This window comes from Piliocolobus tephrosceles, chromosome 7 (assembly GCF_002776525.5).
Source record: "Piliocolobus tephrosceles isolate RC106 chromosome 7, ASM277652v3, whole genome shotgun sequence".
NCBI classification, from domain to species: Eukaryota; Metazoa; Chordata; class Mammalia; order Primates; family Cercopithecidae; genus Piliocolobus; species Piliocolobus tephrosceles.
This window is the reverse complement of record NC_045440.1, coordinates 41,285,896-41,308,098: the sequence shown is the minus strand read 5'-3', so window position 1 is coordinate 41,308,098 and position 22,203 is coordinate 41,285,896. Positions and strand designations below refer to the sequence as shown.

Here is a 22,203-nt window from a genome sequence, read left to right as displayed (position 1 = left end):
AGCATTTAAACTCTATTTTGAAACATGTGTTTTAAAGCGTTTCCAAATTTTAGAACTGTACATCTTCAAGAACACTGCCCTCCAATTTTGTCACTGATAATCTTTAATCTTATCCAGAAATTTTCATTGATGAGTTTCCAATGACATTTCAAAAAGACTATTCTACAATACCACACTCCCTGACCTCTCTACAGCTGATAATGTGGATTACCCGTTTTCTTGACATTTTAGGAGATTCTAAATAGATTCTCTCATGTTGTCAGGTTCTGTCAGTAGCCCTTCAAACTTGTAAGATTTTTCCTCTATATTTTTATCAGCATTTCTCACTTAAATAAATGCAATTACTACGTACCATATTTTGTGGATGCCATTCAAATACAGACGGTCCCCAGCTTAGGATGGTTTAACTTGAGACTTTTCAACTTTACAATGATGCAAGAGATACACATTCAGTAGAAACCATACTCTGAGTGCCCATACAGCCATTATATTTTTCATTTTCAGTACAATGCTTAATAAAGTGCATCAGATATTCAACACTTTATTATAAAATACGTTTTGTGGTAGATGATTTTGCCCAACTGTAGGCTAAGGTAAGTGTTCTGAGCACGTTTAAGGTAGGCCAGTCTAAGCTACGGTGTTTGGACGATTAGGCGTATGAAATGCATTTTCAACTTACAGTATTTTCAACTTATGATGGGTTTACCGGGATGTAACCCCATCGCAAGCTAAGGAGCCTCTGTACACCTCTTTACTTCCATGTCTCCCCCCCTCCCCCAGATTTTAAACAATGTAGCCCTACTTAGATTCAATTAGCTTCATCTTTGCCTTCTTGCTTCTTTTTCTAGCACAAAGGGAAGCACTACTTGCACAGACTCAAAAACTTAAATCTTAAGTTTCTCAGCATTCTGTTTACAGATGTACAGATTCTGCCAAATCTATTCCTTCCACAATATCAAAGAATTTAGTAATTCTTTCCTCTCTCTCTCCCCTGCCTAGTCAAACCTCGGCCACATTATGCAACTTACCAGTTTTCCTCTCTTCTGAAATACAGCAGTGAAAGCCATCTCCTTGCCTGGAGGCAGAACTCATTAGAAGTGTAAGCTGCACGTTAACCACATATTGCTGCTAACGATCTGAAATCCCCTAAATGGTCTGATACACAACTGGCTACTCAAGCTCTACCAAGTCTATGTTTCAAGGACAGAAATTGATTCGTGACGTAGCCAAATTATAAAAACCTCAGACTATTTTTACTAATTTTTTTAACAACCAACGTAAGGCAATACTTCTCCAGCCTTTCCAGCAAAATGCCTTGCACAGGATCGTGACGTCTACACTCCAAGGATCCTGACTCGTAACCCAAGACACCGCTAAACAGAATTTCTCTCACATTCGTGTTTTACCTTTAAAACTAATACAAATGCTGCAGTCGCCTCCATAAACACATCCGTAAACATTTAATTAACATTCTCGGCAATGAGTGAAACGGAGGCTCCCGAAGGCAGCGCGAGGTCCGCCCCGGCTCTGCACATCCCTCTCCCTCCCCGCCGACGCCGCGGCAAGAACGATTAGAACCCGGGCGTCGGTTCCCTGGCCGCGTCCTGAAGACCCGGCTTCAGGAAGGCGTGGCCGCTGACGTGAGAGGTGAATGTGTATTTACTTCAAAGTGTGAGACATCTAAAACCGTTTAAGAATTCAAAATCAGAATCCCACGACGCTGTCCCCCCAGGCCTTCGAGTTCCATTGTTGACGCCCAGACACCTCCAGAGTCCTTTAAACGTCTGCCCGACGCCTCTGACAGGCGTCCGCCCCTCGCGCACTCCCATCCCCAGCGGCGCCTCGCATCGGAAACGGGGTCCCCGGGCGCCTCCCGCATTCTCCCCACGCTCCCTCACAGGTGCTTTCAGTTCCCGGGCCGGGGCCGGGCCCGTACTCAGCGAACGCTGCAACAAAGGCGAGGAGCCGCGGCGGGTCCCGGGCGCGGGGCAGTCAGGCTCGGCCGCCCCCGGAGCTCGGCGCAGCCCCAGCTGCGAGCAGCAGCGCGGATCCCAGAGTCGCCCGCCGCGTCCCCAGCCCAGCCCTGGCCGGGGTTCGCCCCGAGTAGCGACGCCTCAGGCCCGGCAAGTTTCTCTCGGACCCTGGGCCGAGCCTCCTCGCCCCGCCCGCCCCGGGCCCCGGATGTGACGGCACCTTCGCCCGCAGCGCTCACCCCCCGGGCCGCGCGTGGAGGGTCCTGGTAGGTGGCGGGGGGAGGGGGTCTTCCCGCCAGCCCGCGGCCCCCACGTACCCAAGTGAGGAGGCTCTCGCACAGCTCCGCCCGCTCCAGCGACTCTACGCTGAACATCTTCCCCGCCGCGGCCGGGCAGCGCCTCTTGCCTGGCCAGACACCGCCGCTGCTCGGTGGGGGGATCCGGGGGCCCGCGCAGCTGACTCGGCCTCAGGGCCGCCTGCTCCTCGGATTCGGCTGCCGACTCTCGCCCAGCGCTGGCAGCGGCTCCGCACCGTCACCCCCGGCGCCCCTCCTTCTCCTTTCACTCGGGACCGCGCGCCAACCGCGCGCGACTCCGGCCACGCCCGCCGACCCGCGTCCCCGCCCCCGGCCGCCCACACCGCTACTCCCCGGCGCCGCCGCCCTGGCAGGAGCCGCGGCCGAGGAGCCACTGCGCACGCTCGCGCCCCGGCCGACCCGAGCCGCCGCTGCCGCCGCCGCGCGCGCCCCCGCCACCAGCTCGCTGCGTGTCGAGGCGCGCGCGCGCACGAGCACGCGCTCCGCCCTGGAGGCTGCGGCGGCAAGTCGTCCGCCGCCGTCCGGTCGCGCCCTCGCGGAAGCTCGGCAGTGCGCGTGCGCCCGCACCCGCACTCCAAATTAGAAAGGGGACGTCTAGTGGGTTGCCCGGGAGGGGTGGCAGGAGCGGTCCCGGAAATAATCTGTCCTCTGTCACCGGGAACTGGCGAGGTAGTTCCTTCGCGGTGGAGAGGTACGTCCGGCGGGCGGCGGCCACGCCCACCCTCTCGGGGCCAGCGGAGCCGCGGATGGCTGGGCCTGGCCTTGGGGTCGCTCTGGCCGCCGAGGCTCTGCGGGTCGGAGGGAATCGCCGCCTCCTCCCCCCGCCTCCTCCCGGCCCTCCTCTGGAAGCCCCAGAATCGCTCCGCGGCTGTCCGGAGTCGCCGGCGACAGTGGAGGGGCCGACGCGGAGAGCGGCTGTAGTGGGCTTGGCCGGCGGCGAGGACACCGCCGCTCCCTCTAGGGTCGCTCGGAGCGCGACCCTGAGAACTCTCCTTAATGCAGGAGGGGTGTGCGCCCGTTCGCCAATCTGTAAGGACCGCGGCCGACCCCGGGCCTGCGTTTCTCAGCGTTCGGAGTTGGCTTCGCTTAATGGCGAGGCGGATCGTTCTGGAGCTCCCGCCTCTTTAGAGGCACGAATCTCTCTGCAGGGCTGCCGATAAATTTTTAACTGATATAGCATACGCAAAAAAGTGCATACGACATACACATTTAAAGAAGAATTAATAAAACACCCAGATAAAAACGAAAAGGGCATTGCCGGCACCCCAGGAGTTTCTCACCCATACCCTGTGCTCCTTTCGGAGCCTGATTCTCTCAGCCTGATTAGTGTGATCTTTTCCTTACAGCTTTATCATCTGTGTGTGCATGCAATCTGGTTTTCCTTTGCCTGTTTTCGAACTTTTGCGGGTAGATCAGTGTGTTGTTTTGTGGTTTTCAATCAGTATTAAATTGGTGTACTGTGTATCTATAGGTAATTTTCATTGTTGCCTAGTATTCCAGTGCGAATAGAACAGTGAATCCATTCTACTTTGGGTGGGCGTTTTGTTCAGACTGATGCTACTCAGAACATGGCTCTAAACATTCTGGTGTACCTGGAACCTAATGCAAATGTGTTGGAATTTCCAGGACATGCGCCTTGGAGTCCTTAGAGAATTGTCAATGCAGAGAGTATGCATAACTACCAGCCAATGCCGAGTTTTTAGTTGGAGTGCGACAAAGCTAACTTCCCAGGACACACTTTCACTTTGCTTTGTAGTTCCTGGAACCCCTTTCCCCTACTTTTTTTTCCATTGAGAGTAGGTTTTCTCATTGAGCACTCAAAACTACCAAGACAGCATTGATTGGGGTTTTTTTGTTGGTGGTGGTTTTTGAGAAAGGATTTTGTTCTGGAGTGCAGTGGCGCAATCTTGGTTCACTGCAACCTGTCTCCTGGGCTCAAGTGATCTTCGTAGGTCAGCCTCCCAAGTAGCTGGGACCACAAGTTCAGGCTACGATGCTCAGCTAATTTTCTTATTTTTTGTAGAGAGGGGGGTCTCGCTATGTTGCCCAGGCTGGTCTCAAACTCCTGGCCTCAAGTGATCCGCCCGCCTTGGCCTCCCAAAAGTGCTGGGATCACAAGTGTGAGTCACCGAGCCTGAGCTAGCATTGAGTTTTTAAGGGTGCGTTACAGAGTACCACTTGGTAGTTGACCCCTGAACATTTAGCATTTTGTAAGTGTAAAAAAAAAACAAAAACAAAAACAAACAAAAAAAAACTTACCTGAAGTATTCTCAATGGTCTTTTTTTCAAACATTCTTCCCTAAACCAAGGGCAGAGAAACCTTTAGAAATTACACATATGTGGCTGGGCGCGTTGGCTCGCGACTGAAATCCCAGCACTTTGGGAGGCCGAGGCCAGCGGATCACGAGGTCAGGAGATCCTGGCCAACATGGTGAAATCCTGTCTCTACTAAAAATACAAAAATTAGCTGGGCGTGGTGGCGGGCTTCTGTAGTCCCAGCTACTTGGGAGGCTGAGGCAGGAGAATCACTTGAACGCGGGAGGCTGAGGTTGCATGCAGTGAGCCGAGATCGCACCACTGCACTCCATCCAGAGGACAGAGCAAGACTCTGTCTCAAAAGGAAAAAAAAAAAGTTACGCATGTGTATCTCACTTGTCTTTGGTTCCTGTGTTGGTGCCTCTGGATATTTGTCAAACTAGAGTGCCTACATTCCTTAACAGGTTATTTCTAGCGAATCTCTAGCACTTTTAAGTGAGGTATAATCTTGTAGGCAAACGAATGAAGTCAGTGAGTATATGTCACGTTGACTTACGCCAGACTCACATGCAGCTTGTCTTTAGATGGGCAGACAAGATGCTGGCCCTACTGGAGTGACTGTGGCTGTGCTGTCCTGAGCACCCTTCCTCCAGTGGCCCTGGTTTTCAAGGCTTTGACACAATTGACCTAAAGCCTCCTTTTTCAAGCGTGGCTGCATATCCACAGTGCTTTTGTGCATGATGTTGCGTTGTTCTGGAGGTTTCATTTTGTAATTCCAGTTACTTTTGATGAAAGAAATTAGTAAAAACGTTTGGATGTGAGTAATTGCAGAAGCCATGTGGCTGTCAAGTTTCTACATGAGCCTTAGGGTGAAAAGGCACTGAGATGCTCTCCTTTGTTCCAGGAAGTCCTGGAATTTCCTATTTTTTTCTTATTTTCTCTATGTGGTTTATTTTTTTCCTTCCCTGAAAGCTTTGGAAATGCCTGAGGAGAGGTGAGTTGAACTTGTCTTGGCTGTCTCTTATTCCGATTAGTTGCAGGCTAGTTCTCACCCACAGCTGCTTATTGGATTAAAGAGGGCATGTCCTGTGTGACAGCGCTCCAGATTGCATCCTGTCTTCCCAGGGAACACATACTTAGAACTGTAATTAAAGAGAGTTTGAGATGCTATGTGGAGCAGCTCTGGGGCAGGCATGGCTAGTTTTTATCATAGTTCTGCTGAGTCCTTGGCAGTTGTTAATAATATTAGCCAAAACGCTGTAGCTTCCATTTACTGAGAGCCTATATGATGTGCCAAGCAGTATGCTAAATGCCTTACCTTCATTATCTCATTAAAAACTTTACGAGGCAAGGTACTTCCCCCCATACCGCCTGCCCCCAAAAAGAGTGGCAGTTTGATATGGTTCAACCTAATGCCTTTTACATATGAGGAAGCTGCGACAGAGACTTTACGTAAGTCCAGGGCTGTCTGACTCTGAAACTTGTGCTTCTTTGCTGTCTGAAGATACTGCTCAATAAGATGTAGCCAGCTGAGCAATAGCAAAGCCAGTTTCTCTGCAAACTTCTATCAGTTATACTGCACAGTTTCTAAGATGGATGGGGTTCAGTTTTTGTGAATCTTAAACAGTTCAAAACCGAGTATTAGTAACTCTTCTTTTCATATTTTATAGGATACCATGAAATAGATTACATTCCATGTTTTATACATTTAATAACGTTGTTTTGGGGTTTAATGTGAATAACATTTAGTGGCCACTACAACATGTAACACCCTGCCCACTACCAACAGGAATAAGATACGATTCCTGACTGAAAGGAGTTCATTATTTAAAAATGTATTTTTAATTTTTACGAATGTATAATAGTTGTACATATTTATGGGGTACCTGTGATATTTTCATACAAATATATACGGTGTGTAATGATCAAATCTGGGCAGTTTTTTGAGACAGGGTCTTGCTCTGTCACCCAGGCTGGAGTGCAGTGGTGTGATCTTGGCTCACTGCAACCTCTGCCTCCCAGGTTCAAGCAATTCTCGTTCCTCAGCCTCCCGAGTAGCTGGGATGACAGGCATGTGCCACCACATCTGGCTAATTTTTGTATTTTTAGTGAAGATGGGGCTTCACCAAGTTGGCCAGGCTGGTCTCAAACTCCTGGCTTCGAGTGATCCACCCACCTTGGCATCCCAAAATGCTGTGATTACAGGCGTGAGCCACTGCACTGGCCTGAATCTCCAAATAACGTAAAAAAATAAAATAAATCCAGTAAGATGTTACTGGCTGGGCGTGCTACTTCACATCTGTAATCCTAGCACTTTGGGAGACCTAGGTGGGCAAATTCCTTGACCCCAGGAGTTCGAGACCAGCTTGGGCAAGATGGGGAAACTCATCTCTACAAAAAATAAAAAATTTGTAGCTGAGCTTAGTGGCGCACGCCTATAGTCACAGTAGGAAGATTGATTGAGCCTGGGCGGTCGAGGCTGCTTTGAGCCAACGGTGCGCCACTGCACTCCAGCCTGGGTGACAGAACAAGACCCTGTCTCAAGAAATAAATTTTAAAAATTAATTTATAAACATTAATTTGAGCAATATCTGTTTTTCAAAAAGGAAGTTCATGGTGCAGTGAGAGTGTTTCGCAGTTGACATGCCAGTCATGCCACTTAGGTCAGTGTAGGTGCCTCCGGAGTAAGCGCCTTCAGGAAACTGAGCGACTGGGTGGTAGATGAGAATGGTCATTGACCCGGCATTGAAGCTCAATTTGCATATCAAGAGAGGAAGCAAGTATTGGCTTTATTTTTCTTGTTAAAGTAATTCATACTTGAAAGAATTGAAACTGAAACTGTGTCCTAGGGAGGGTGTTGGTCTGACTTTGCCAGTCCAGCTCCTCACTGATAACCACTCTAATGTTAGCTTTGATCGGCCTTTTCTCTATTCCGAAACTCTGAATCAGAGAAATTTAGCAGTAGAAGGAAGTGAAGAAATAAGTCACAGTTGTTAAGCTACAATAATTTAAAAGGTCAAAATTGAGTTTAAAGAGAGTTTAAGTGTAAAGGTTGAGGACAGGCCACCTGGGAAAGGACAGATTTAAAAGCATGGAAGTCAGTGCTCTTAAGTATAGACATTTGGGATTGTTTATATAGACAAAATTCTATATTTAACAGAATTTTAATATCTTAATGTAAGGCTTAATGTACAGTTATAATGATCTGATTAGTCAAAGTGTCTTTTTTAGGGGAGAAAGAATGTAACTGTCATGAGATCCCTGTTTGGGGCACCATCTGGTCTGAGTTCCATACAGGACAATAAAGGAGGCAGTTAATCTGTAATAAAGATCAGCAATTAGAAGGAGGAGATCTGGTCTCTTTTAAAAAAAAGACTTAGTCTTTTTTTAGTTGTTTATAGAACAAGAACAATCAGGAAGAGTTAAGCTAAAAATCTAAGAAACAGAATTGTAAACCTGTTACATGACACAGATCATAGTCACATCTCTCTCAAGGCTTAAGGCGTTTTGGAGGTTCTAACAACTTTTAAATTTTATTAACTTTTACACAGTTGTGACAGAATTGGAACTAAAATTCAGGGCTCTTCATGTCCGAGCAACAATTGCTTGGGCTTCAGTTAACAGCCTGTATGGTTGGACAGAATCAGCAGCACTGTTTAGTTCTGGATAATCACTGACTAAACAACAAAAGTTGGAGAACAGAAGTCCTCGATTTTGGAATTCATTTTCAGGACTGAGGTAAATGTCATCTCCCCAAGTAGGAAATTTTGTTTCCTGTTTCTCTTCTGGAGTTTTAAATCAGACCAGCCTCTTTCCAAACTGAAGTGAGGGTACAATACCTCATTTTTAGGCACTAGCACCTACAGTTGCTTTTTTACTTCAATTTTATGAGAAACTATGGCAGAAGTTGTGCTATGGAAGCCCCCAACAAGCGGGTCAAACGGCATTAGTAGATCTCCATTTGACAGCTTGGCTTTTGTTGGGATTTCCATGGGACAAGAAAATGCGGTGCCCTTCTCTTTTCCTCTCAACATTGCTGGGAATATCTGCTCTCAAATGATGCAAATGAAATAATATGGCTATGCAATACTTAAATATTCTGGATCTCTGAGCTCTTGGAAATGTACATGAAGCAATATTTTAAGAGTATAATCACAGGCCGGGCACGGTGGCTCACACCTGTAATCCCAGCACTTTGGGAGGCTGAGGTGAGTGGATCACCAGATCAGGAGATCGAGACCATCCTGGCTAACACGGTGAAACCCCGTCTCTACTAAAAATAGAAAAAATTAGCCGGGCATGGTGGCGGGCGCCTGTAGTCCCAGCTACTCGGGAGGCTAAGGCAGGAGAATGAGGAGAACCCAGAAGGCAGAGCTTGCAGTGAGCTGAGATGGCGTCACTGCACTCCAGCCTGGTACACAGCAAGACTCCGTCTCAAAAAAAAAAAAAAAAAAAAATGCATAATTGCATAGTAGTCAAGTATAATATATATTATATGTATATGTTGTATAGTATAATTTATTTGCATTACCATTGATTGCACCTTGAAGGACATAGAAACAAATGTAATGCATTTTTTTAAGTACAAAATAATGAAACTGCCTAAATGTATAGCATAGGAGAAAATGTGAGTAGGAATAATTACAGTGCATTTGTTTATAGACTTAACTTACAAAGCACTTTCACCTCTGTTAATTTTTTTTTTTTTTTCTGAAGTGGTATCTCGCTGGGTCGCCCAGGCTGGAGTGCAGTGGCGTGATCTCGGCTCACAGCAAGCTCCGCCTCCTGGGTTCACGCCATTCTCCTGCCTCAGCCTCTAGAGCAGCTGGGACTACAGGTGCCCGCCACCACACCCGGCTATTTCTTGTATTTTTAGTACAGACAGGGTTTCACCGTATTAGCCAGGATGGTCTCGATCTCCTGACCTCGTGATCCGCCCGCCTCGGCCTCCCAAAGTGCTAGGATTTCAGGCGTGAGCCACCTCGCCCAGTCTGTTAATTTGTTTTAACTTTCACAGCTCTGTGGGATAATTAGAGGTTGGAAATCTTGACACGGGGGGATAACATTTGGGTTGTCTTTGAGCAGATGCAAGTAGTTCTCACTGCCCTTAGGACTTTTGAAACAGCTATAGCATCTCTAATTTTAAAAGAGGAAACCTGATGAAATAAAAATCTAAATTGACTCCATGGCCCACCTCTAGCTTATTTGAGGCTCTTCAGTTCAATTGGCAGCTCATTTAACTGTTCTTTTGAATAAAAATACTGCAATTAGAGCTCTTTCTGTGAGTTTCCTGGTGTGCCCCTACGTAATGGCTATTTGAAACCAGTCATTAAAAGTTCCATGTATCAGGCGATTACTCCGTGTAAAGCTGATGAAAGCCGCCTTTCATCTGTTTGCGTAGGTTTCTTCTAGGAGCGATAATTTTCTTACTAGCAGCCAGTTCAGATTATTTTCAAAGGTGTTAAGACGTCCGTACTCAATACCTGATTAGTGATGATATTGAATAAAACTTTTTTCAGCTCAATAAGTTACATAAATGCAGAACTTTATTTTAATTATTCATATATATTTAATTGAATATTTCCTTAATTTCTCTTTAGGTATATTATAAGACTTTGACACTTCTTGTTTTATCTGAAAAAAATGTGAATTACCTGTGATATTTGGACTCCAGTGTGATTGGGCTGTCTCCCCTCATACCTATAGAATTGGGTACTACCATTTTTCTCTAGTTTAGAGTATGGGAAGGAAAGTTTCTTGTCCTCCCTTTTCTCTTCATAAGGAAATGCAGCATCAGAGTGATTCTATATTCCAAGCAGTTCAAAGAATTCTGAACCATAAGCTGAGCTTAGTTTCAGGTGGGCAAATAGTTTTTCAAGCACCAGAAATTTCATTATTTCAAGTAATTATAGTATAACTATAAATGTTCTTTTACTTTTGTCTAAATGTCTTTTACTTTTCAAATTACTAACACTGTAAGTATGGTAAGTCACTTTTATTTAAACAAATATCTGTTAGTCCTATTACGTACAGGGCATATGCTAGAGAATATGAGAAGGCTTACAGAAGACTATACTATATTTCCTTTCCTGTCAATACATGGGAAATGCCACAAGACATACACATGCTGTGAGGGGGAAGAGGGATCTGATCTATATAGAGAATTTATTTGCTATTCAGGAATAAGAAAAGAGCAGTTGGACAAGAATAGCTTTTATTTATTTATTGTTTTTGGCGGGGAGGGGGACAGGGTCTTGCTCAGTCTCCCAGGCTGGAGTGCAGTGGCGCTATCTGGGCCTCACTGCAACCTCTGCCTCCCAGGTTCAAGCGATTCTCCTGCCTTAGCGTCCAGAGTATCTGAGATTACAGGCGCACGTCACCTGGCTAAATTTTGTATTTTTAGTAGAGATGGGGTTTCACTATGTTGGTCAGGCTGGTCTCGAATTTCTGACCTCAAGTGATCCACCTGCCTTGGCCTCCCATAGTGCTGGGATTACAGGCGTGAGCCACTGCATCCGGCCCAAGAATGGATTTTTTTTAAAAGGGGTTAAGCTTGAAGAGGAAAAAACATTTTTAAAAACTACATAAATAAATGATAAATTATAGTAATTGTTTTCTTTAAAAGAAATAGAATTTGACTGGGTGCAGTGGCTCATGCCTGTAATCCCAGCACTTTGGGAGGCCGAGGCGGGTGGATCACAAGGTCAGGCAATTGAGACCATCCTGGCTAACACGGTGAAACCCCATCTCTACTAAAATACAAAAAATTATCTGGGCATGGTGGTGCGCGCCTGTAGTCCCAGCTACTTGGGAGGTTGAGGCAGGGGAATTGCTTGAACCCAGGAGGCGGAGGTTGCAGTGAGCTGAGATCCGTACCACTGCACTCCAGCCTGGCAACAGAGCAAGACTCCATAAGAAAAAAGAAAGAAAGAAAGAAAGAAAAGAAAAAGAAATAGAATATTGTACTCCACAAAATAATGTGTCTGGCAAATTTTAAAGAACTCAATGATGGGGAATCCCTACTGGAGTTGTACTTAATTGCAGCCTATCAGGAACTAAATATGTTAGAAGTCAGTTATATTTACATTGTTTTTATTAGTATATTTCATTCACTGTGTCATTTGTAACTCTTATCTTGTTTCTTCTTATTTTAGACCTGGAATGGCCAAATATCAAGGTGAAGTTCAAAGTTTGAAACTGGATGATGATTCAGTTATAGAAGGAGTAAGCGACCAAGTACTTGTGGCAGTTGTGGTCAGTTTCGCTTTGATTGCTACCCTGGTATATGCACTTTTCAGGTGAGACTAAGGACAAAAGAATTGAATACATTTGCAAGGACTGCTGACTTTTTGACCCCTAATAATGTATAATACTTAATATGAAAAGCAAGTAACAGAGCTCAGTGATTGTAGATGTTTACCAGGGCTTTGAATCTAACACATATATTTTCTGTCATCAGCTGTCTTACCAGATAATAATTAAATTCGTCATCCACATTTTGAATAAAATATTAGTATTTTCTATTGGTGTATGGCAATTAAAAAAACTTTAATTTTCATAATTAAATCCATCAACTTGTAGGTGATATAGATAATAAGTACAAAATACCTTGTTTTAAATGGAAAAATTGAGGCAAAAAAAGACATGTATAGTAAAAAGGGAACTAATGTTAGAAATAATTTAATTTTTAATTAATTAATTAATTTATTTATTTATTGAAACAGAGTCTCACTATGTCGCCCAGGCTGGAGTGCGTGGCACTATCTCAGCTCACTACAGCCTCCACCTTCTGAGTTTAAGCGATTCTCTTGCCTCAGCCTCCCAAATAGCTGGGATTATAGGCAGACACCACCACACCTGGCTAATTTTTTTTTTTTTTTCAGAGAGTTTTGCTCTTGTTGCCCAGGCTGGAGTGCAATGGCACTATCTCAGCTCATCGCAACCTCTGCCTCTGGGGTTCAAGCAATTCTCCTGCCTCAGCCTCCTGAGTAGCTGGGATTACAGGCATGCGCCGCCATGCATGGCTAATTTTGTATTTTCAGTAGACATGGGGTTTCTCCATGTTGATCAGGCTGGTCTTGAACTCCCAACGTGAGGTGATCCACCTGCCTCAGCCTCCCAAAGTGCTGGGATTACAGGCATGAGCCACTGCACCTGGCCCTAACTTTTTCATATTTTTTGTAGAGACAGGGTTTCGCTAGGTTGGCCAGGCTGGTCTCAAACCCCTACCTCAAGTGATCCACCTGACTCCGCCTCCCAAAGTGCTGGGATTACAGTCATAAGCCACTATGCCCAGCCTATTTATTTATTTTAGAGACAGGGTCTCACTACGTTGCCTCAGTTGGACTTGAACTCCTGGACTCAAGGAGTCCTCCCATCCCAGCTTCCCAGGTTGCTGGGACTACAAGTATGCACCACTGCACCTGATTCTAAAATTAATTTAGGCTGGATGTGGTGGCTTATGCCTGTAATCCCAGCACTTTGGGAGGCTGAGGCAGGCAGATCACCTGAGGTCAGGTGTTTGAGACCAGCCTGGCCAACATGGTAAAACCCTCGTCTCTACTAAAAATACAAAAATTAGCTGGGCATGGTGGCAGGTGCATATAATCCCAGCTACTTGGGAGACTGAGGCATGAGAATCACTTGAACTCAGGAGGCAGAGGTTGCAGTGAGCCAAGACCGCTCCAGTGCACTCCAGCCTGGGCAACAAACTGAAACTCTGCCTCCAAAAAAAAAAAAAAAAATTCAAAATTAAATTAATTTAAATTGACTATTATAGAATCAAGAACAATATTTAAAAGGCTCAGCTGTCTATATACCAGTATGTAGAAACTAGGTAATAAAGTAGAAATTTAAGAGTTAATACATGAAGATAAGTTAAATTTTGTATAAATTATAGAAAATAAATTGTTTAAATTATAAAATAGAAAAATGATTAATTCTAAAAATTACAAATGAGTGTATTTCCTGTATAAATTATAGAAAGAGTTATTAAACAAAATGTGAAAACTTAGAAAAAATGGTGATTAATTTACTTTTTTACCTCTGTATTGATAGTCTCTTTTTAGGGTAACATTATCTTGATTACAATAGGTATTTTATAGAGTGATAATCCAGAGTGATTCATACTGGTGATACACTGTGCATATCATGGGGGAAATAATGACTAGATGATAGCAGAGTTAAGTGAACTCCACCAAGCAGGTTGTTCTTAGGATTCCTGACTAATGTTTTAATATACACCAAATAGAAGAATATTGTATATTGCTGCAGGGCTCTGTCCTTGGGCCTTTTCTATTGTTATTATTATTTTTTTGAAACCAGGTTTCACTCTGTAGCCCAGGCTGGAGTGCAGTGGTGGTATCACACCTAGCTGCAGCCTGGACTTCCCATGTGCAGGCGATCCTCCCATCTCAGCCTCCTGAGTAGCTGGGACTACAGGTGCACATCAGCATGTGCAGCTAATTTTTTTGTATGATTATTATTATGTTTTGGTCAGATGGGTTTTTGCCATGTTGCCCAGGCTCATCTCTATCTAACTCCTGGGCTCAGGCAATCCACCTGCCTCAGCCTCCCAAAGTGCTAGGATTACAGGTGTGAGCCACCAATTGTCAGTTGGGAGGGATAGCTAACATCGGTATAATAGAATTAAGATTCAGAAATAGTCAAGCCATGTATCTATGGTCAACTGACGTTTGACAAGGGTGCCAGGACCACTCAGTGGGCAAAGGTTTCAACAAATAGTGCTAGGACAATTGGGTAGCCACATTCAAAAGATTAAAGTTGGACCACACCACACCAGATTAACTCAACAATCTAAATATCAGAGCTAAATGTAGGGGTAAATCGTTATGACTAAATTTAGCAAAGGATCTTAGATATGATAACAAAAGCATGAGCAACAAAAGAAAAAGTAGACAAACCAGACTTCATCAAAATTAAGGTATTTGGACAGGTACAGTGGCTCATGCCTGTAATCCCAGCACTTTGGGAGGATCACTTGAGCCCAGGAGTTGAAGACCAGCCTGGACGACAGAGTGAGACCCAGAACAGGGTCTCACTCTGTCGCCCAGGCTGGAGTGTAGTGGCTGGATCTCGGCTCACTGCAACCTCCGCCTCCCAGGTTCAAGCGATTCTCCTGCCTCAGCCTCCTGAGTAGCTGGGATTACAAGCACCAGCCACCACACCCAGCTAATTTTATATTTTAATAGAGATGGGGTTTCACCATGTTAGCCAGGTTGGTCTTGAACTCCTGACCTCAGTTGATCCACCCACCTCAGCCTCCCAAAGTCAGGGGGTTATGGGCGTGAGCCACCATGCCCAGCCTACCAAAAATTTTAAAATTAGGCGGGTGTGGTCGTGGACCTTGTAGTCTCAGCTACTTGGAGGCTGAGATGGCAGGATCACTTAAGCCTGGGAAGTCAAGTCTGCAGTGAGCTATGATCACACCACTGCATTTCAGCCTGGGCAACAGAATAAGACCCTGTCTCAGAAAAAAACAAAACAAAAAAATAAAAATACACGCAAAGGACCTATATAGACATTTTTCAAAAGAAGACATACAAATGGCCAAAAGGTTTATGAAAAAAACGCTCAACATTACTAATCACCAGGGAAATGCAAATTAAAACCACAATGAGAAAAAACCTTGTATCTTTTAGGATGGCTGTTATCAAAAAGATGAAAACAATAAAGATGAAAGAAGCATTGGCATGGGTGTGGTGCAAAGGGAACTGTGGTGCACTTTTTTGGGGAGTATAAAATGGCACAGTTGTGGAAAACAGTATGAAGGTTCCTCAAAAAGTTAAAAATGGACTACCATATGATCCAGCAATCACACTTTAGGGTAGTATATATCAAAAGGAAATTACATCAGTATGTTGAAAAGATATCTGTGCTCCCATGTTCATTGCAGCATTATTTACAATAGCTGAAATATGGACTCAAGTTAGGTGTTCACCAGTGAATGAATGAAGAAAATGTGACGTGAGTATATAGATCTCTCTGTATACATGCTTTTCAGCCCCTAAGAAGGAAGGAAATTCTGCCATTTTCAACAAAATGGATGCACCTGGAGGACATGATGTTCACTGAAATAAGGCACAGAAAGACAAATACTGCACAGTGTCACTTAACTGTAAAATATAAAACATTTGAATTCACAGAAGCAGAGAGCGGAATGGTGGCTGTCGGGATGGAAAGATGTTAGTCAAACAGTGCAAAGTTTCAGTTACACATATGCATTTTTAAAAAGAGAAGCAGGGCACGGTGGCTCGCGCCTGTAATTCCAGCACTTTGGGAGGCTGAGGCAGGCGGATCACCTGAGGTCAGGAGTTCAAGACCAGCCTGGCCAACACGGTGACTCTGTCTCTACTAAAAATATGAAAATTAGTCAGGTGTGGTGTCATATGCCTGTAGTCCCAGCTACTCAGGAGGCTGAGGCTGGAGAATTGCTTGAACCCAGGAGGCGGAGGTTGCCGTGAGCCCAGATCGTACCATGGCACTCCAGACTGGGCAGCGACAAGACCAAAACTCCCATCTTTTTTGTTTGTTTGTTTTGTTTTTTGAGACGGAGTCTCGCCCTGTTGCCCAGGCTGGAGTGCAGTGGCGCGATCTCAACTTACTGCCAGTTCCGCTTCCTGGGTTCAGGCCTCCCGAGTAGCTGGGACTGCAGGCGCCCGCCACCATGCCCAGCTAATGTTTTGTATTTTTAGTAGAGACAGGGTTTCACCATGTTAACCAGGAGGGTCTCAATCTCCTGACCTCGTGATCCGCCCGCCTCAGCCTCCCAAAGTGCTGAGATTACAGATGTGAGCCATCACGCCCGGCCCAAAACTCCATCTTAAAAAAAAAAGAAAAAAAGAAAAAGATCACAAAACCTTAAGTAACCTATTATGTTTAAAATGATATTTATAAGACTTTTTTTTTTTTTTTTTTTTTTTTTAATTTTGAGACAGAGTCTGGCTCTGTAGACCAGGATGGAGTGCAGTGGAGCAATCTTGGCTCATTGCAAGCTCCGCCTCCTGGATTCAGGCCATTCTCCTGCCTCAGCCTCCCAAGTAACTGGGGCTACAGGCGCCCACCACCACTCCCGGCTAATTTTTTTGTATTTCTAGTAGAGACAGGGTTTCACCATGTTTGCCAGGATGGTCTCAATCTCCTGACCTCGTGATCCACCCACCTTGCCTTGGCCTTCCAAAGTGCTGGGATTACAGGCATGAGCCACCGCATCCGGCCAAGACTAATTTTATTTTAAATATTTTTCTATTATTTTCTGATTTCTCTACTATGAATATTTATTATTTGCATAATAAAAGTTTTTTCTCCATATCTCCAGACTAGAATGATGTGAAGCCCAACTAAAAAGTTTCCATTTTTGCCTGCACAGTGGCTCACACCTGTAATCCCAGCACTTTGGGAGGCTGAGGCGGGTGGATCCCCTGAGGTCAGGAGTTGGAGACCAGCCTGGCCGACATGATGAAATCCCCTCTCTACTCAAAATACAATAATTAGCCAGGTGTGGTGGTGGGTGCCTGTAATCCCAGCTACCCAGGAGGCTGAGGCAGGAGAATCGCTTGAACCGGGGAGGCAGAGGTTGCAGTGAGCTGAGATCGCACCACTGTACTCCAGCCTGGGCAACAAGCAAAACTCCATCTCAAAAAAAAAAAAAAATTCATTTAATAAGGCAGTTGTATATTGTAGATGCTGAAAACTGTATTGGCTACTTTTATAAAATTAATAGCTAAAGGTCAAATCTGCATTATGTTCAGTTTGGGACTAGCATTTTATACTGGAAAACATTCAGGGGAGACTTGTCAAAATAGGGAAAGCTGAGGAAACAAATCATAAAATGCTTGAAGGAAGGAGGGATGTCTAGTTTAGGGAAGGGACTCTTGGACAGTAAAACTGTCTTTGTGATGAGGGCTTGGTCTTGTTAAAGAATTAAAATTTTAATTTGTGCAGCAGCAATAGAAAAAAAAAAATTAGAGCCAGGCTCAGTGGCTCACGCCTGTAATCCCAGCACTTTGGGAGGCTGAGGTGGATGGATCACTGGAGGTCAGGAGATCAAGACCAGCCTGACCAACATTGTGAAACTCCGTCTCTACTAAAAATATAAAAATTAGCTGGGTGTGGTTGTGGGTGCCTATAACCCCAGCTACTCACAGGCTGAGTCAGGAGAATCTCTTGAACCTGGGAGGCGGAGGTTGCTGTGAGCCAAGATCACGCCACTATATTCCAGCCTGGGTGACAAGAGCGAAACTCCATCTCAAAAAAAAAAAAAGAATTAAATTTATTCTGTATGGTTTCATGGGCAGAACTGGGGCCACTGGGACAGTGAGTGGAGATAAATGATGAGATTTTCACTCAGCCTACAGTGACATCTTTTCAAGTTACATAATGTGCTCCCGATTACTTGGACATTGTCTTGAGGTAATCAGTGAAGTAATCGTGATTACTGAGGTAATCATGATGTGTTGGGGAAGGGATGGCATGTGTAGTTTAAAATTCAGACAGGTCTCTTTTTTTTTTTTTTTTTTTGAGACAGAGTCTCATTCTGTCGCCCAGGCTGGAGTGCAGTGGCGCAACCTTGACTCACTGCAACCGCCACCTCCTGGGTTCAAGCGACTCTTCTGCCTCAGCCTCCTGAGTAGCTGGGACTATAGGCACACACCACCATGCCTGGCTAATTCAGACCATTTTTAAGTGTGTAATTCTGTGGCGTTAAGTACACTCACATTGTTGTATAACTATCATCACCATCTACTTCTAGAACTTCCTCATCATCCCAAACTTTATTTTGTTTTTTTATTTTTAAATTTTAGATTTCGGGGGTGTGTGTGCTGGTGTCTTGTACATGGATATATTGCATAATGGTGAGGTTTGGGCTTCTAGTGAACCCATCACCTAAATAGTGAACACTGTACTTAATAGGTAGTATTTCAACCCTCACCCTCTTTCAGTCTCCCCACTTTTGAAGTTCCTGATGTCTATTATTTCGATCTTTATGTTTAGCTCCCACTTATAAGTCAGAACATGTTATTTTTCTTTCTTTTTTTTTTTTCTTCTTGAGACAGGTTCTCTCTCTGGCGCCCAGGCTGGAGTGCAGTGGCACAATCTTGTCTCACTGCAACCTTCGCCCCCCCAGGCTCAAATGATCCTCTCACCTCAGCCTCCCAAGTAGCTGAGACCACAGGCACACACCACCATGACCAGCTATTTTTTTGTATTTTTGGTAGAGACAAGGTTTTGCCATGTTGCTCAGACTGGTCTTGAACTCCTGGGCTCAAGCAATCCACCCACCTCAGCCTCCCAAATTTCTAGGATTACAGGTGTGAACCACTGTGCCCGGCCTGATCATGTGGTGTTTAAGCTTCCCTAACAGAAACTTTATGCCCATCAAGTAACAACTACCATGGTTCAGCTCTGGATAACCTGTGTTCTACTTTGTGTCTCCATTAATGAGCTGATTTTATGCACCTCATAAAGTAGAATCATACAGTATTTGTGCTTTTGTGTTTAACTTGTTTCACTTAGCATAATGTTTTCAAAGTTCATTTATGTTGTAACATGTGTTAGAATTTCTTTCCTTTTCGGCCGGGCGCGGTGGCTCAAGCCTGTAATCCCAGCACTTTGGGAGGCCGAGACGGGCGGATCACGAGGTCAGGAGATCGAGACCATCCTGGCTAACACAGTGAAACCCCGTCTCTACTAAAAAAATACAAAAAACTAGCCGGGCGAGGTGGCGGGCGCCTGTAGTCCCAGCTACTGGGGAGGCTGAGGCAGGAGAATGGCGTAAACCCGGGAGGCGGAGCTTGAAGTGAGCTGAGATCCGGCCACTGCACTCCAGTCTGGGCGACAGAGTGAGACTCCGTCTCAAAAAAAAAAAAAAAAAAAAAAAAAAAGAATTTCTTTCCTTTTTATTGATAAATAATATTTCATTGGGTATGGTGCTCACACCTGTAATCCTAGCACTTTGGGAGGCTGAGGTAGGAGGATTGCTTGGGCCCAGGAGTTGGAGACTAGCCTGGACAACAGAGCAAGACCTTGTCTCTAAAAAATATTAAAATTTAAAATTTTTCATTGTATGCACATGCCATATTTAGTTTCTCCATTCATCTGTCAGTGGTCATTTGGGTTACTCCCACCTTTTGGCTGTTGTGAATAATGCTGCTAGGAACTCTGGTATACAAGTATCTGTTTGAGTCTATGTTTTCAACTGGAATTTCTGGGTCATAAAGTAATTTCTGTGTTAAACATTTTAAGGAACCTCCAGACTGTTTCCCACAGTAGCTGCCCTGCTTTATATTCCCACCAGCAAGGCACTATGGCAGTTTCTCTACATCCTTGCCAACACTGTTATTCTCTATGTGTGTGTGTGTGTGTGTTTTAAATAATAACTATCCTTATAGGTATGAAGTGGTAACTCATTGTGGTTTTGATTTGTATTTCCCTACTGAGTAATTATGTTCAGCATCACTTCACATGATTAGTGGCAATTCATCTGTCTGATTTTTGAGGTTTCTTTTTGAGATAGGGTCTCACTCTGTTGCCCAGGCTAGAGTACGGTGGTGTGATTATGGCTCACTGCAGGCTCAAGTGATCCTCCCACTTCAGCCTCCCAGGTAGCTGGGACTATAGGTGTGCATCACCATGCCCAACTAATTTTTGTATTTTTTGTAGAAACAGTGTCTCACCATGTTGCCCAGGCTGCTCTCAAACTCCTGGGCTCAAGCGATCTGCCCACCTTAGCCTCCCAAAGTGCGGAGGTTATAGGTATGAGCCACCGCTCCTGGCCATAGTATTTGATTTTCTGTTTCTATATTAATCCACTTAGGAGAATGACCTGCAGCTGCATCCATGTTGCTGCAAAGGACATGATTTATTTCCTTTTTATGGGTGCATAGTATTCTATGGTGTATATACACCACATTTTCTTTATCTAGTCCACCATTGATGGGCATCTAGGTTGATTCCATGTCTTTGCTCCTGTAAATAGCAACACCAGAGTTTTGACCTGCTCTGTTTTCATCCTGGGCCAGTTCACTCCTCCTTAGGCAACCTGATGGTCCCCTGCTCCTGGGATGTCATCATATTGATGCCAAAGTTAGTGGGGACACCCAAGTGGCATATTGCATTACAGCTTAGAACTCCTGGGCTCAGACGATTCTCCTGCCTCAGCCTCCTGAGTAACTGGGACTACAGGTGTGCACCACCATACCTGGCAGTTTGTCTGTCTTCTAGGGAGAATTGACTATTGAATACCATTGCCCGTTTTTGAATTGGGTTGTTTACTTTTTTGTTTTTGAGTTATGAGTTCTATATATGTTCTGATATTATTATCAGATACAGTCATACCCCATAGATATTTCAGGTTTGGTTTCAGACCACTACAATAAAACGAATAAAGTGAGTCATATGAATTTTTTGGTTCCCTAGTGCATATAAAAGTTATGTTCACATTATATCATAGTCTTTGAAGTGTACAATAGCATTATGTCTAATAAACAATATACATACTTTAATTATAAAATACTTTATTGTTAAAAAATGCTAACAGTTATCTATCTGAACCTTCAGCAAGTCGTAATGTTTTTCCTGGTGGAGGGTCTTGACTCCACATGAAGGCTGCTGACTGATCAGGGTGGTGGTTGCTGACAGTTGAGGTGGCTGTGGCAGTGTGTTTTTTTTTTTTTTTTTTTTGAGACAGAGTATCGTTCTGTCGCCCAGGCTGGAGTGCAGTGGCATGATCTCAGCTCACTGCAACCTTCACCTCCTGGGTTCAAGCAGTTCTCCTCCCTCAGCCTCCTGAGTAGCTGGGATTAAAGGCGTGTACCACCATGCCCGGCTAATTTTTGTATTTTTAATAGAGACGGGGTTTCACCATGTTAGTCAGGCTTGTCTTGAACTCCTGATCTTGTGATCCGCCCACCTCAGCCTCCCAAAGTGCTGGGATTACAGGCATAAGCCACTGCGCCTGGCTGGCAATTTCTTAAAATGAGACAACAAATAAAGTTGCCACATTGACTGACTTTTCCTTTCACAAAAGATTCCTCTGTATGTAGCATGTGATGCAGTTTGATTGCATATTATCCACAGACTTTCTTTTCAAAACTAGAGTCAATCCTCTCAAACCCTGCCTGCCTCTGCTCTATCTACTTTGCTTATGTAATATTTTAAATTCTTTGTTGTCATCTCAACAATGCTTACAACGTCATTACCAGGATTAGATTCCATCTTGAGAAACCACTTCTTTTGCTCATCCATAGGAAGCAACTCCTCATCTGATCAAATATGGTCATGATGCAGCAGTTTGGCCACATCTTTAGGCTCCACTTCTAATTCTAGTTTCCTTGCTGTTTCCACCATATCTGCAGTGACTTCTTCCTCTGAAGTCTTAAACCTCTCAAAGTCATCCATGAGGGCTGGAGTCAACTTCTTCCAAACTCCTGTAAATGTTGATATTTTGATCACCTCCCATGAATTAAGAATGTTCTTGGCGGGGCATGGTGGCTCACGCCTGTAATTCCAGCACTTTGGGAGGGCGAAGCAGGCAGATCACTTGAGGCCGGGAGTTTGAGACCAGCCTGGCCAACACTGGTCAGCACAGGGCGAAACCTTGTCTCTACTAAAAATACAAACATTAGCCAGGCATGGTA

At 44.6% G+C, this 22,203-nt stretch overlaps 2 protein-coding genes across 9 annotated transcripts in view; one reads left to right on the top strand and one right to left on the bottom strand.

Moving 5' to 3' along the window:
• The window catches only part of HOOK3 (hook microtubule tethering protein 3), a 165,070-nt gene extending 162,480 nt beyond the window's left edge, over positions 1–2,590 (bottom strand). For 2 of the 3 annotated variants that reach the window (XM_026453990.2, XM_026453992.2), the window contains exon 1: positions 2,291–2,588. In XM_026453990.2, the coding sequence (XP_026309775.1) occupies positions 2,291–2,347 (57 nt within the window). In that variant the 5' untranslated portion in view covers positions 2,348–2,588. Of the gene's footprint in view, positions 1–2,290 lie in introns of all 3 variants that reach the window. The other variant, XM_026453993.2, reaches the window with a different exon arrangement.
• A 63-nt stretch (positions 2,591–2,653) lies between these two features.
• RNF170 (ring finger protein 170) overlaps positions 2,654–22,203 on the top strand; it is a 49,945-nt gene continuing 30,395 nt past the window's right edge. For 2 of the 6 annotated variants that reach the window (XM_023214433.2, XM_023214437.2), the window contains exons 1-2: positions 2,850–2,981; positions 11,701–11,844. In XM_023214433.2, coding sequence (XP_023070201.1) covers positions 11,708–11,844 — 137 coding nt within the window. In that variant the 5' untranslated portion in view covers positions 2,850–2,981; positions 11,701–11,707. Of the gene's footprint in view, positions 2,982–7,125; positions 8,285–11,700; positions 11,845–22,203 lie in introns of those variants that run through there. The other 4 variants (XM_023214432.3, XM_023214435.3, XM_023214436.2 and 1 more) reach the window with 4 other exon arrangements.